A 15,809-nucleotide genomic window follows, 5' to 3' on the forward strand; every position below is an offset into this window, starting at 1 on the left:
ACTTCTCTAGAATACTACTGATTTCAAATAATTTGCATCACACTAGCTAACGATGTGTAGCTAGCATAAAGAATCCTTCAGAAGCTAAGTTTGTAATTTTTTTTTTTAAAAAATGGAGAATTTCTCAATTCTGCACCACGACCAAATATTATTTCTTGAATTTAATATTCAACAATAAAATGTTATGTAGGAACACGCATTTAAAATCATAATATGATTTCTTTATGATAGGATTCACGATTACATTCCAAATGCATTATGGTACGAAAATGTCTTCCACGATTTGGTCAGATATTCTTCCCCTTTCCCTTTGCTGTAAAACACGCAGCAAAAAAAAAAAAAAAGTAAAGAAAAGTGCCGAAAAATTTACAGTTCAAAACTGCTCTGTATTGAACCAATCAGGTTACAAGAACAGGATTGAAATTGCTGTCGACAGCAAGTGCCAATGTTTTAGCACGAGTTGAACGATTTACGTCGCATCCAAGTAGAGAGGTAGAGTGAAGAAGTTTTTCAAGATCCCTAACGGAAACCTGTTTCTTGATGTTGCACATAAAAGCAATAAAAGTCAGAAAGGGCCGAACTAGATTCGCAGACGTCTTTTCGAACTGATTTATGTTTCCATGTCGATGTACAAGTCTAAACAGCTCTGTCGAAAACAACTTAGAAGGAACCAGTCAAACAGAGCAACTAGAAGTCGAAGTCGATTACTGTTCAGGCCACCGTCACATCATATAACGGCAAAGTTGGGTGATTCACGCGCGCGCGCGCGCGCACACACACACACACACGAAGCTCAGGGATGAAGGGAAGGGGGGAGGGTTTTCCGGCGCAAACTTTAGAGTGGCCCAATCATGAAAAGACTGAGCCATTTTCGCCTCTCCGTCCATCAGGGCGAGAGAGAAAGAGAGAGAGAGAGGATGCAGTGCCCTGTCGCTTGCGAATGAGCCTCTGCACTGAATACCAAGTTAAATCCTCGCAAAGTCCCCCAATAAGCATCATTTCCTAATATCCTGATGGAGGGATAATGGGAATTCCGAGCCATGTGGATTTCTATCCTTTTTAAAGCTTAATCCACTGCTTAGATGGCGTGCCAGAACAACATCAATATTGACATTAGGGGACTTTCTTCAGCTCCTAGGGCCTGCGGTTGATGGGCTTGCTCTAACGGCGAGACCTGCCGAAATCCGCCACGCTCCACGTACGTGCAGCATCGTCGATATTGCTTCTCATTCTTTTTCGCCCTTCCAACGTGACTTCGGACTGCAAAGGTAGCGGTAACTACAATGGTAAGTGTCCGAGGAACGATATATGTCCGGTTAGAAGATGGTGGACTAAACCACAAAATTAGGCGCTTCGTCTTTCTTCTGTGAGTGTGCATTATCTATTTCCAGACTGCTTTATTTCGCAGCGACTCTGAGAAAAAAGAGAGGAGAGCATTTCTTTATCGAACTACTATGGCTGCCTACATGTTTTCACATTTTATTTCGCTTTCGGTTTATTCTAGAGAAACGCAACGCCAAATTGACTGATGCATTCCAAATATGTTAATTACTTCTGAACTGAGGTACTTCAACGAAAAAGGAACTTATCATGAATGCGATTTGATGCGATTGCAATTTTTGTTTACATGTAGCGACATCTACCTTCGTTTTCAATGTTTTCTCATTAAAAGTGCAACATTTTATTGTAAGCAAATTTTTCATTCATTTTTGCTTGATGGTTGCGTAAATTAGCTGGCTTGATGTATATAAATCTGACCGCACCGTGCCTGAAGCATGTGTTTATTATTGATATTATAGATAACACAAATTTTTTTCACCACTTGTAAAACACGTGATTCCCTTCAGGGAACTCATCAATGAGAGTCTTACGCCACTATATCTGCTTTGCAGCCTATTGTAATGAGAGAATGTTTTTCCTTTTTTTTCCTCCAAGCATCCGGTATGCAAACCGATCAATTTTACTCAATTGGTAATGAAGTGTAGTTCCATTTTTTTTTATCTGATTTCAACCTCCGTAAGCTCTCGGTTTCGTTTAAAACTTTTTAAAGACCAATATTATTTGCCCTATCAGTTGTCTGCCATTCTTCTTAAAGGCTTGAATAAAAGACTATATTTCATATGTGTAATGTTTCATTTAAATCATAAACAATTAATGTTTCCACACTGCGTACATCTATATAACGGTTTGTTGCACTATATTCTTGCATATACATTATTCGTATTTCAAGACAAGTCATGTGTTCCCTCCCTCCCCTACTTTAAAAGTTAAATATATAAACATTCACGTCCTTGTTCATTCTATTATTAGGTTCTTTTTTTTTTTCAAGAAATTAAGTCTAAAAATAGTGATCAGTGAATACGAAATAGTATGCAACGATCATAGTGAAACAAGAAGAAATCTAGAATAAAAAAATAGCATGTAACGTGTAACTTTAATTGTGCTGAATTATTTGTCGCCAACAGTGTAAAAATACAATGTAAATCTATCGATAGAAACGGAAGTGACGGTATCTTTGATCACTTCCTGTAGATTCTTAAAATCCGTGAGAGATGACATCTTATATAAGCAATGTTTTATGATTTAATGCGATCCACCGAGTGATTTGTGTTTTTCTTTTCCTTTGTCTGAATTTTCAAGGACATTAGTAGCTTGAATTATTACCTTCTCTTCAACTCCACCCTTCCGGAGTATTTCAGCTGCAGACAAAAACAAGCAAAAAACTTGGGATGTCGAAATGCATTTCAGCACGCTTCGATTAGAATCAAAATAACTCTTCATAATAATCTGCTTATTACAGCCATATATGGGTATATATATTATTAAGGGCTTTAAAAGAGGCAATTTCATTGTCTTTTACAAAGATGAGGTCTCTGCGTTTCAGAGATCGACAGGCAACCAGAACTAGTAGTTCGACAAACCCTCAGTTTCTGAATAACAAGGCTTTGTGAAATAGGTTCAACTATTCGATAGAGGTTCGATTATTTCAATAATATGAAGCCAACCGGATTTGTGCCTAAAAGGAATTCGAAAGTGGGAACAAATTACAGTTACGTTAAAAATTAAGTTAGATAAATGATAAAAGATCCGCTCATGGATTGACAGATTTTGATGAAATTTCATATTTTAGGATCTTTACTAAAAGTAAAGTCATTTCTGCTTGGGTTTAAACTAAGCATCCTTACTGTAACGATTTATGTGACATAAGTCGTCATGAGACAAATTTGCATGTTATTGTGTTATACCAAAATAACAACCCCCCCCCCCCACACACACACACTGATGTCCAGTGGATCAAGCCCTTTTTCCATTGTGGCTTAAGCATCTGTGAAAAGGCTTAGATGTTTTTAATCACCTGATGATACCACTGTTCTTACTGGAGACCAGTCCGCGTGGTTAGCCTAGGTGGCTATGCGCTTCGCAACCATATGGCTGGGGAAGGAGTGTCCTGGGTTCGATTTCCATCGCCGACGTGAGGAGCTTAAGGATCTTCCTCAGCCATAGCCAAGTTAGTCGGTCTTGGGCGTGGACAGCAGGGTTTTTTCCCCCAGTTTATCTGGGGTTTTTCATCCTGCAGACAGGCAAACCGGCCCTGTGAACGCACACGGATCTACAGCCATAAATACTTAACCCCCCTTGAGGGGGCTCAACTCACCCCAATAGGGACGGGGGAGAAAAGGGAGGAAACTCCAGGAGACCAGAAGTAGCTTAGAAAACAACAAAAAGCACATTGTGTGTGTGGATTTACATGTCATAACGCTATTACCTTGTTCTTCAGTGATGACTGGATTACAAATACAATCGTAGGATTATAAATATTGGTTATGGGTGGTGATTAGTGGATACTCAATCATCAATGTTAAGCAGCCAAAAAGAGGGTTAGAGTTAGGCACCCCTATTTTTTATTCTCTTTTAATAAAGCAAATTTTCATGTTATTTGGTTGTGTTATTGGGGACTTCTTTTATTGATTTTATATTACATTTCATCAGAACGCCTTTATTACTTTTTTATGCGAATCCCATCTAAGAGATGTTGCAAACCTACCGAAAATTAAAACCGCGAGTGAGCTAAATATTAGTTAAGCCGGAAGCTACGTTCCTGAAACAAAAAAGCTATTTTTTTACTGAACTATTCCAAGGTTTATAATAAACAAAGTGATAGTCTTATGCCAGGGAACGAAAATTTTCTACTCCACATCTTTCAAAAAACATTCACGCCCACAGTGGGATTCGAACCTACAGCCAGTTGGTTGGAGAGGGGCCAAACAGCATGAGGAGTTGATCACAGATAAGCAAACTGGCATTTCTCTCTCGAAATACCAGCTATTTTCATCTGACATGAATGTATTTGCAGTATACCGGTCTTCTTTCCCCTAAGTATCATAACTAGTTCAATGACTTATTTTTACATTTAAACTTTACTTTCAGGAAATATTTCATCCTTATTTTTCCGTAATGGAAAAGAGAGAGAGAGAGAGATATCATTGTTGGCCTCAGTATTATTTGTTCTTATTTCTTTATCTGCATTTCGGTAAGAGTTTAGTTTAACACCTCGGTCCAAACCCAGGGAAGGAGGTCATAAACTTGGATTTCGATATCATGAAATTGACTTCTGTTTCTGATGAACACTTATTCCGTAATTTTCTAAACCATCTTCCTGCTCAGCTATTAGCATAACATCATATTTAGTTTTCATCAGGCAACAGTTACAGATTTACGTAATGATAATGATTACTGTCCGTAACACTGAACAGTATTTTAGAACTTAACATTTATTTAAATGATCAAATGATTTTATATTGTTGGTTATTCATTAATTTTTCTCATTGAGTGAATGATTTGAAAATCTTTTTCTTCGTTTACTAATCTATTATACCAGTTGATTTCTTACCAAATATTTCGTCAATGATAATGAGTTAAAACATTATATTTGAGATTATACGTTCTTATTATATTATCCTGCTTTTATTTTGAATGCTACACATCAAGTAAAAACAATAAATACTATGATTTGTAATTTTTTTAGTTTTTTAAAATATAAAAAAAATTCTGATTAATCTTTTAAAATCAAAAATTAATTTTTCTCTCCTTTTTTTAATTTTTAAAATTAATTTTTCTGGTTTTCTTTTGAGTCTTCCAAAGCAAAATATCTAGTCTGGCCATAAAATGCAAGCACTTATGAATAGGATAATCTTCTCTCCCATAGCCTTATTTGCTTTGATGCAAGAATAAGCAACAATGGGACTTATATGTAGTTTCTTCTATGAAAATTTGATATTCTGGTAATTTTTTGCTGTAGAATTTTGTGAAATAGTACTGTCGTCCAGTATTTTCTATTTTCATCAGGTTCACGTTTACAAATGATTTTAGAAATCAATTTATAAAATGGTTTATTTTAAGTTTCAAAAACTGATCAGTCCTTGGTTTCGATATTTCCTTTATTGATTTATTTTTATTTCAGTTGGAATCGTGGTTAAAACAGCTAAAGTTACGAGCTTATTTGCATGAATTCTACAGCTCATGTGCCAGATGTGAGAATGAAAAATTCTTTCATCTCACTTTAAAATGAAAAGTCCTTAGAAAGGTTCCTCGCATCTCACACGGGATCCGAACACATCATTCCAACCTTTTGTCTATTATATACAGTTACAGAAATGAATTTATAACAGGACAAATTATCCAAATTTTTTTTTCTGTTTGGATATGATACTAAAACACAATTAGCAATTTTCTGTTTTATTACCGTAATTTTAGATGTGTTGAATGCAATTGGGAACTTTAAAATTCTCCACTTCTAACTACAGATGAATGTCAACTTTCCTTTCAATATATTTAGCATAAGCTAAGTTAAAGAACTAACGTAAGATTTTGTAAATACATTTCAGCTGAAACACCGTAAGGAATTTTCTATGGGTAGGAAGAATACCAATCTGGAATAAGAATGCATAATACTAAATAAGCTCTGCTTAGTGCATGAGTTTCATTCTGAAGAAAGTTTTAAATTTTTTATACATTTTTTACATAAGTGAAACCACAAGGCAGACTTAGCACTTAAAGGCTGAGAAGAGAGTGAAGTTACTGAATACAGTGATATTAGTTACTACAAAAGAGTTGCGATAACTATTACATTCAGTGAGAAATCTTAGAAATGAATTATTCCTAGAAGTCATTCAAAACATTTTAACAAATAGTATAATAGGAATGATAAGGTACTCAACTGGGATACTGTGAGTTGTCGATATATGCAGACTTAGATGGTATAGTACGCCCACAGATTGGAGACCCTTTGACACTTCTGCACATGTCAAAAGAAGGAGAATCCATTCTGATAATAGGGTAATCAGTATTGTGGGATGAGTGTTTATTACTACACGTCGGAAAATTAACTTCTCTTTTATGATCATTGCAGTTTTTAAAGTGGTAACTATTTTGCTTGTATAACAGTTGGAAAATTTTACGTACAAAGCACGTGATTTCGCGTGTTGGCGACCAATTCGTACATCGCCTTATTTCTTTCTCCCCTTCAACATGAATTGACTCTTCTTGGCAGTTTGCCAACGATAGCTCTCGCTTATGTGGTCTGACTATAGTGAATATCATCTCTACTCTCTCTCTCTCTCTCTCTCAGAAGCCATGGGCATTGGCGCATCCAGGGAGGGGGCCAACGGGCCCTGTCCCCCAAAAGAAAAAGGAAAAAAAAGACTAGAAAAATTTTCAAAACTCTTTTCCTAATTCAAATTTTTATTTTATTTTATTTATGTTGTGTCGTGTCTTCTATTTCTATACTACTTATGAATTAGCGGTCACACCCTCTGGCTCTCGGCCGTTGTGAATGCAAGGCGAATAAAGTAGTGCTCGGGCGATACTTGGTTTGCCCGAGCTGGGCCAGAGATCATGGGCATCATGTATTGGCGATCACTGCAGATGCTTAGTCATAGGTCGTATGCAATGCGTGGTGTGTATTCTCAAATCTTCTACTCAACTCGGTCCCCCCCCCCACCCAAGATTAAATCTTGAGTACTCAGTACCCTCCAAGATTAAATCATGGGTGCGCCACTGGCTATGGGTGTACAATCCCTCTGTAGCAAAAGTGTTTGTCTTTAGATGATTAGATGTCTTTAGGTAGTAGATGATTTTCGTTGTCCTGTCTGAGATCAGCACCATTCTGCTTACTGTACGCCTGAAGTGACTTGAAAACGTATTACGCTGGTTTCTAAAGGTACGTAAACTAGATAATCTAGTTTACCTACGACCCTTGTACTACACTATCATGTAGTACAATGGTTTCTGGGCCCACGAAAAATATTTTTTTGTGATAATAAATAATTTCGTGTGATGATACTGCGTTTTCCCTTTTCACGGTACCATCTAGTCCCCCAAATTTTATCCGGGCTCCGGAACCAGCATAGGCTGGGTCAGTATTCCTGACTGTAATCCGTGTGTCCTCAGACCGGTTTGTCTGCTTGCGGGATAAAAAACACCAGATAAACTGGAGGAAAAAACCCTGCTGTCCACGCCCAAGACCGGCTAACTTGGCTATGGCTGAGGAAGATCCTTGAGCTCCTCACGTCGTTGACGGGAATCGAACCTAGGACACTCCTTCCCCAGGCATATGGTTGCGAAGCGCAAAGACACTAGGCTAACCGCGCGACTTTTTCATGCTGAATTTTAGTTACTGTCTTCCATATCAAATTTAACCAAAATTAGACGTATTAGACAGAAATACAGACCTATACTACATAAAATTTCATCTTGCAATGAAATTTAGTAAGCGTTCCATACTAAGTTACAAACTTTTTATAGTAATTGAGGTCCTAGTATAGGCCATGGTAGCAGTTGTTTTTAGTGTGTAAATAATGCCTACACAGTCCAGATTTTGGTCTGTTGAAAGCTAAACAATAATTGACGAAAAAACGAAATTAAAAAAGGAGAAAGGCATTAAAACAAACCATGACAGACATAAAAATAAATAGATAGTTTTTAAGCATGGAAATGATGACAAAAGACAGAATGAAAATGAATATAATGTCAAAATTAGTGGATCGACCACATTGATATTGATATTGGGCAAAACTCAAATTGGATTTTCTTCAATAATTAGTTTCTGAAATAGACATTTTCTGTAGGAAAAAAGTATGCTTAGGAAATATCATGTTGGACTGTCGAAAGTTTTGGTCAAATAAGGAAATTCATTAAGTTTATGGAAATATTCAGATGATCCTTAAAGGAACTGATCGAGTGTCGTTTACTCCTTCAAGGTTACTTCTCAGTAGCACCTCAGTAAAATTATGAATGCAAGGAACTATGAAATCAAGTAAAACGTGAGAAAAATTAAATATGTCGTTATTGAAATACATTAAATGATCATTATTTTAACAGATTATATAACATACATATCTAAAAAGTATAACATATCTACCTTTAAAAATAAAGGAACAATCCTTAAAGGTTCATGAACTAACGAGAAGTTTATATTCTACAAGATGGAAAAATAGATCTAACACAAAGAAATAAATGAAAGAAAAAAAATCTATAAATCAGCAATCCGACCAATGTTAATTATGTGTGAAACATAAATAACAGATAAATACATATAAAATGAAAATCTTAAAAAAAATTTAATAAAACAAAATTTGATAGAATAAAAAAAATCAGATTTGTAAAGAATCAGTTATCACACATAAACGACAGGTAATAAATAGATCAGAATGGAAAGAATGGACTCAAAAAGACTAGTTAAATTAGTAAAAAAAATTGGAAATACAGCAAAGATCAACTGGTAGACAAAAAAAAAACAAAACCGATGGACAGTTTGCTTACGATGAAGTACTTCCGTCCAAACTTTTAGACGGAAATTCATCTGAAAAGAGTATTGTATAAATGAAACCAGTAATGAAAGTCATGTAATCATTTAAAACAAAGAAATATATAAACATTATATGAAATACACCACTTTTTTTTTTCTTTTATAAGTCCTTAAAGGTTGTAAACTTTAGAGTTTTAGTTTGAGAGCCGTGGTTGTGTTGAGTTGGATAAAAACGGAAAAACCCTGCTCTAAAAAGATCGAACACAAAACTTTTTCCAGCTATTCAGACCTCTAATAAGCGGGGAAGATGGTCTCATACCGGGCGATGAAAATGCTACTGCCTAAAGACAGTCGTAAACATCCACGCACAGCGGGATTCGAACCTGTAGCCTAGAGGACAGCTACGATGCCTGATTTAGGATATGATAGGTACTGGAGATAAATATTAAAATTAAAATAATATAAAAATTGAATACTTAATACCGAACCTTAAATGAAAGAATGGGGATCAACTTTCTTATTTCTTTAAATCATAATCAGAAAAAGGATCAAATAATGGTTTATTAACATAATGATTTTATTCGCTAAATATATTTTGACGAAATACCGAAATCTCTAGAATCAACCAATATATCACGTAATTCTTTACTTCGCTGTTTACATTCATAAAAAGGAGCGTGAACCATTGAATGATGTTTAAATTATAATAATAAATTTAATAATGTCCTGTCTAACGATGTAACTCTTTATTAGAGTCTTTAAGGACCATCTCAGTGAAAATAAGAGCGCGGCATTTAGGTGCTTTACCACGAATCATCAACTATATTGTATATTTACAATTTTATTTTGTTCACCACTAAAATGACTGTAGCTTGTCCCTCAGCATAAACTGGAAGCTTAATATTCAGCTATTAGAATGGTGCTCTAATTTAGTTGGAAACTGTACCAGTTTTGAGTTGCCCGTGTATCACTCTTTAGAAGTGAACATCAAACTCTATCCATAATAAGTGTACATTGAGACATTTCTCAGATAAAAGATTTCATTAAAAAAGAGAAACCGGAAACCAACATCGGTTAGCAAAGCACGTCACTTCTCCCCTAATCAGTACACCTGAACTGTAATGGTCATCATTGTTGAGTGTGCGGCATACGGTTGCTAGACCTCCTAGGGACATCTAAACTACCGGACATTGTCCTGATGACACAAGTAGACTAAGGCGCAGGAAGGAGATGAGGAGGGAGGAAAAGAGGGAGAGAGGAATGGGGAAGAGCAGCTTTGCACCTGCACATCAAATGTACCTCTGTCATCGCAGCAGTACAGAGGTTGAGTTCGGAAGCTTCGGTCTCCCATGTAAATCAAATCATAGGGTCCATTCCCTCTCGGTAAAGCTGGGCCTAATCCAATTCCATTTCCAAAATGAAATTACTCGGCACTAAGTGATATCCCAATCCGTAGGCTCGCCAGAGAGACGTCAGCACTGGGTACCGAAGTTCAATGAATAATGCAAGCACACAAAAGCGTCATTTGTAGCTCTGCCATAGCCAGGAAGTCCGGCAGTGCTAAGTTTTTTATACGTATGGGTGTGCGGAGCTCGATAGTGCAAAGGAGGGATAGCTAAATGTACAAGGGGGAAATGTGGGATGCGGACACACACAAGGGGGAAGGGAAATCATAGGCAGCCAGCCAGAGAGAGACCTCCCTGACCTAACCTGGACAAACAAGACATCTATAACACACACACACACACACCAGAAAATTCGAGTCACAAGATATAAACGGACGGAAAAGTAGAATAAAAAATCAATAGTGTAAGGGACTTTCTAGATACAGGTAGAGGATCGTCTAACATCATGCGATTAGTTGTTTTTCCGGAAAAGAATGTCTGTATTTATAAAAACAAACTATCTCTACAAGCATGGCATGCGCAGTAGGTAAGGTGCCATGAACTGATATATTACCTTCATAAGACTTTCCATTTACTCTGCTTTTCATATAGAACCTACGAATGTACTAATTTTACTCCGTTATATGAATTCAATTTGCACAGAACAACAAAATCCTTCAACAATGCATGCTGACAAAAGTATTTAGCCTTTAAATAAGATTTGGAACGAAAGAAAAATTTTCAATTGCCATTACACCAAAGTAGCACAGCATGCTATTTATTACCACAACCAGGTCAGGCATAAAGTCAAACAAACACTAATTCCAGCTTATTAAAGTCCTCTTTCAACCGGTTATTCTCGATCTCATTAGTCCATTTACAGACAAGGCTATAATATAAAACATTATAAACAGCTTGTTATCTTTCAAAGGTTGTTTTAAAAGGCCAAATACTTTATGTCCAATTACATTATTAACTTAAGTGATACCAACCTGAAGCTACAAGAGAGAGAGAGAGAGAGAGAGAGAGAGAGAGAGAGAGAGAGAAAGAATCTCGTCACAAATAAGTCTTTACCTTTTATACTCTTATTTGTAGCCGGTCCTTCTCGACTCCAAGGAGGGTCTCCGTGGGCAGTGAAATCTCTCAATTTAAGATAACTGATGCTTAGCCTTATAATCGATGCTTTGTCCAGCTGGCTCGTGATCGCCGCAGGAAGAGGAAGTAATTTGGCTAATTCATAGAACTCATAGTTTTCTTTGCCTCGCCGTGACCTAGCGGCATCTCTGGACTTCTCTTTACGCATCTCCAGAATACTAAAAAAACAGAAAAATATTCGGTCTTTACTAGTAATTCATTTGGAAATTAGTTTCATCGTCTCAAAAACTAGTTTTAATGAATACTTCTAAACTTCTAGAAAATCTAATATTTATAAACATGACAAATAACGACAGTAGTTTATTATTGAAACGTTGCCTGCCTGCCTGCCTAGAGCAGGGCATCTAACAACGACTTGCGGAACCGGATGTCACAACTGCTTCGTTCAGAAGGGCATCAACCTAAAACGCAAAGAAGCAAGGAATTATTATAATTATGTGTAACTTTTTGTGTGGTCAATATCAATTTAAACGAATAAAGATTCGGATCATAATCGACTTACTCGTTTTTATTATAAATATTATTTATTTTGTTTTTTTTTATAAATCGCAATTCCTATTCGGCTACTGTACAAAAACCAAAATCATTAACCTTCCTGTCCACCTACTAAAAGTATGAAACTCGTTTAGTTGAGTTAAATCTACTGTTTATTATCTTTTGTCTCTTAATTGGAAGAGCGATGGCACGGTATGCCCTTAGATTGACAAAGAACTGAGTTCGATTCTTCTCTTGGCGAAAAGAATCTTCAAATCGATTTGTCTTCTTCAACTGAAGGTAACTATCTCATATGGAGGTAGAATAGGCTTTTCTTCCAGCAGCTTGTATTTGAATCCAGCATAGAGGCAAATCGGTCAGAGAATACACGCAATTAAGAGAAAAGAAAACTCTTAGTGGGCAGTAGAAGGCATAGCATGAGGATGGTGGATTATATACTACAGATGAGTTGTGTGATGTGGAGTATCCTTCCAGGATAAATCTTTGAACTCCATAGATGTGTCACGTAGTAATAATATTAAATCGGCCATTTTAAAAATTCCCCAAATAAGCATTCTGAATGAATATTTTCCGAGCTAATTGATGTATATTTGCATTTGATTGGGGGGGGGGGGGGAACCATGTTCTTGAAAAAAGTATTTACGGATATTAATTTTTATGGCTATTTTGCCTATTTTTGTTTAGGAGTTCCCCTTTTATGATGTCATTGGCTTTTACTCAATTTTTAGGGCATTACCGGTGTTTGAAAGAAATAGATATATGAAGAATATAAGGAAGGAATAATTTTGGACATACCTTTGTAGGATGTTCCTGGTTGTTTTCTTATTTAGCGGCATCCGGCATATGGCGATATTACTGAAGTATGAACTGAAAGGAAGGGGGGGGGGGGAGTTGGAAATGTAGAGATAGAAAGATGTGATGGAATTGTGGGTATGACACAAGGTATGCCAAATTTAAAACCCGGGTTTTAAGGTTGGGCGGTGAATTCTTTGGGAAGAAGGTGAAAGATAAATTTTTGGGGAAAGGAGAAGAATAGAATATGATGAAACAAAATTAGGGGGGGAGTCATCATATTCTATTCTTCTCCTTTCCCCAAAAATTTATCTTTCACCTTCTTCCCAAAGAATTCACCGCCCACCCTTAAAACTCGGGTTTTAAATTTGGCATACCTTGTGTCATACCCACAATTCCATCACATCTTTCTATCTCTACATTTCCAACTCCCCCCCCCTTTTCCTTTCAGTTCATACTTCAGTAATATCGCCATATGCCGGATGCCGCTAAATAAGAAAACAACCAGGAACATCCTACAAAGGTATGTCCAAAATTATTCCTTCCTTATATTCTTCATATATCTATTTCTTTCAAACACCGGTAATGCCCTAAAAATTGAGTAAAAGCCAATGACATCATAAAAGGGGAACTCCTAAACAAAAATAGGCAAAATAGCCATAAAAATTAATATTTATTTAGAGGAGTAACATGGAAATTTTCCAGAAATAATATCTATTTACAGGTATTATTTATAAAAAATTACATTTGTACCAAGGTACCACTAACATTATCCTGTTTTTATTATTATTTATATTTCCATCCCATCTTCATTTTACAGTTAAGTTAACTTCACCTCATATAAACCTAGTGAATGCTACGATAGGAGACTCTCTGGTTTATAATGTCTGCGAAAGTAAATATACTCTGGAAGGGTTATTAACAACAGGACAGTTCGGAATTTTAGAACGCCAGGCGGCAGCACTGTGCAAGTGTTTCATTATAATGCCTTATCATTTGTCAGGTGTTTAATTATTAAAAAATAGAGGGGTCACTACACTTTTAGAACTCGATTTAATAAAAATGCTATCATATACTTCACGAAAACTAAGATACGTTTGTTGCAAAAAACTACTGTTTAGTACAAAAAAAAAAATGAAGACAGCGATAGTTTATCGACAATGCTTTTCCATACCAAAGAGCAGCGTGACGTCATCAAATAAGATCAACCAACTCGAAACACTATCCGAGTACCACCGAACGAAAACAGGGTCAATGCTACTACAGAAAGATGACCAAAATTTAATCACCGATTTTAGACGTGCTTTCAATTCCGAAAGAGGATTCAGTTGCGTAATTGGCGGCAGTTAGACTTTCAAGACACGAACTGTGTGCCATTCTGTGACTGATTTTATCTAACTGTAGTGCATGCACGGCTCTGTTATACAGGTGAATGCGAACGTTCCAGGATTCGTCCTAAGCACTTCCAGCCTCAATACTGAATATTAGTTGTTGTTGTGTTGTCCGCGAGTTTGAAAATTAAAAACCAAACCAAACAAAAATATATTTGTATGTCATGTGATAAAGCTATCATCGCCTTAAACTTAGTTTATGAATCATCCTAAGGCGCACAGTAATCTGAGTTAGCACAGGAGTTATCCAGCCATAAATGATTCAATGCACTCCAAATGAAAAAAGAAAGGCTTGTTTCTATTCGCTGAATCCAATTTAATCAAAACTCACTCACTGATTCTCTGCACATCTGGCCTATTACACACACAAGGAAAAGAGAGAGAGAGAGAGAGAGAAAAGAGTGGATGAATGAAAAATTAATGAAAACCGAAGCAGTGGTAAAAACAAAAAAATCCCAGATGTTGCACTTACTAAATAATAATATCACTGATCGGGTCAACAAGTATACCACCGATTCCGACATTCTCTGCAAACACTGTTGGTTTAGCGATTTGAACGAAAGAAAACAAAGAGACAAGTTCGTCCAGTGGATGTACATAAAATGTCGTTTTTATAGTAGAACATTAACATGAAAATATAAAAAGAGCAATAGGAACTCCTCTCTCTAATGCTTTTGGATTTCCTAGGGGATTACAATGAAAACGACCTCCTATTTCCGATGCAGGTTGAAATACTAAAAATTATTGCTCACATTAATAAATATGGAACACGAGGCGTATCTTATGGAATTATTTTGCAGCGGGAAGATCTACTTGTATTGGAGAGGCTAAGGCACATAAAATATTCCCTATCACTAGAGCACAGCAATGTATTTTTATATGCACATACCAATTCAATAAAAATTTCATTTTTTAGCGGTTTATATTTTTGTTGTAGTCGCCAATTACACCTACAGTCATCAAACATGCTTTGTCTTTAGTCTCTATCAATGCAGTATTGTTTTCAAAGCTATTTTCGCTTATCACCAAACCGTGCATTCAATAAACGAAATTGCAGTTACTTAATTTGTTCAGGAAGTTTATTTTTCAACTACTTTCAGTTATGTCGAGTCTTTTGGAAAAAACAGAGATGGATATTTTGTTTTTATTATTATTTTTATATTGTGTGTGAATGCCAACGTATTTTTATTATCCCGTGCTAATTGTTTGATTACACTATGCATACATAGCATACGCTTGATTTAATTTATATTTTTAATAATTATTGTAGAATTATATAGTTTATTTAAATTAAAATTAGAACGTGCGTGAATTGACATTCGTCTATATGGAGCATTAGATTATATAAATTGTTTGATTTTAATGTCTGGGATAATGTCTTTTTTTTTTTTGTTTAGATTTTTTCTTTGCATTTAAATAGAAGTTTTGTTAACATACAATAATCACAAACAATATAACTTTAACTGAAATGAAAGTATTTAATTCAAAAATAACGTTTCTGGAAAAGACTAACTTCGATCTGGGTACATCAGTGAGAACTAGATTGTTCTTGTAGGCGACACATTACGTTTATTATTCAACGTTCAGAATTAACAAACAATCCGTTTGCATAGTTTCAAACAGGGGCGGCTCGTGCATAGGTACTGAGGAACTGCAACATCCCCAATTTTTTCTTCGATATATAAATATATTTACCAATTTATTTATATTTGCTTGTAATATTTAATTTTATCATCAACAATCGTATATAATTCTTTTATTTTGTATAAGAAATAATAAAAATCC

The 15,809-nt window shown here is 35.8% G+C and overlaps 1 protein-coding gene across 1 annotated transcript in view; it reads right to left on the reverse strand.

The window, feature by feature from the left end:
• The window catches only part of LOC150102478 (protein trachealess-like), a 209,303-nt gene that overhangs the window by 114,899 nt on the left and 78,595 nt on the right, over positions 1-15,809 (reverse strand). Inside the window, exon 2 of the mRNA XM_090399600.1 lies at positions 11,266-11,504. Within this exon, the coding sequence (XP_090255726.1) occupies positions 11,266-11,494 (229 nt within the window). The 5' untranslated portion in view covers positions 11,495-11,504. The remainder of the gene's footprint in view (positions 1-11,265; positions 11,505-15,809) is intronic.

The sequence above is a fragment of the Typopeltis vanoorti genome, chromosome 10, assembly GCF_054136105.1.
Source record: "Typopeltis vanoorti isolate ZY-2024b chromosome 10, IOZ_Tvanoo_1.0, whole genome shotgun sequence".
NCBI lineage: Eukaryota > Metazoa > Arthropoda > Arachnida > Uropygi > Thelyphonidae > Typopeltis > Typopeltis vanoorti.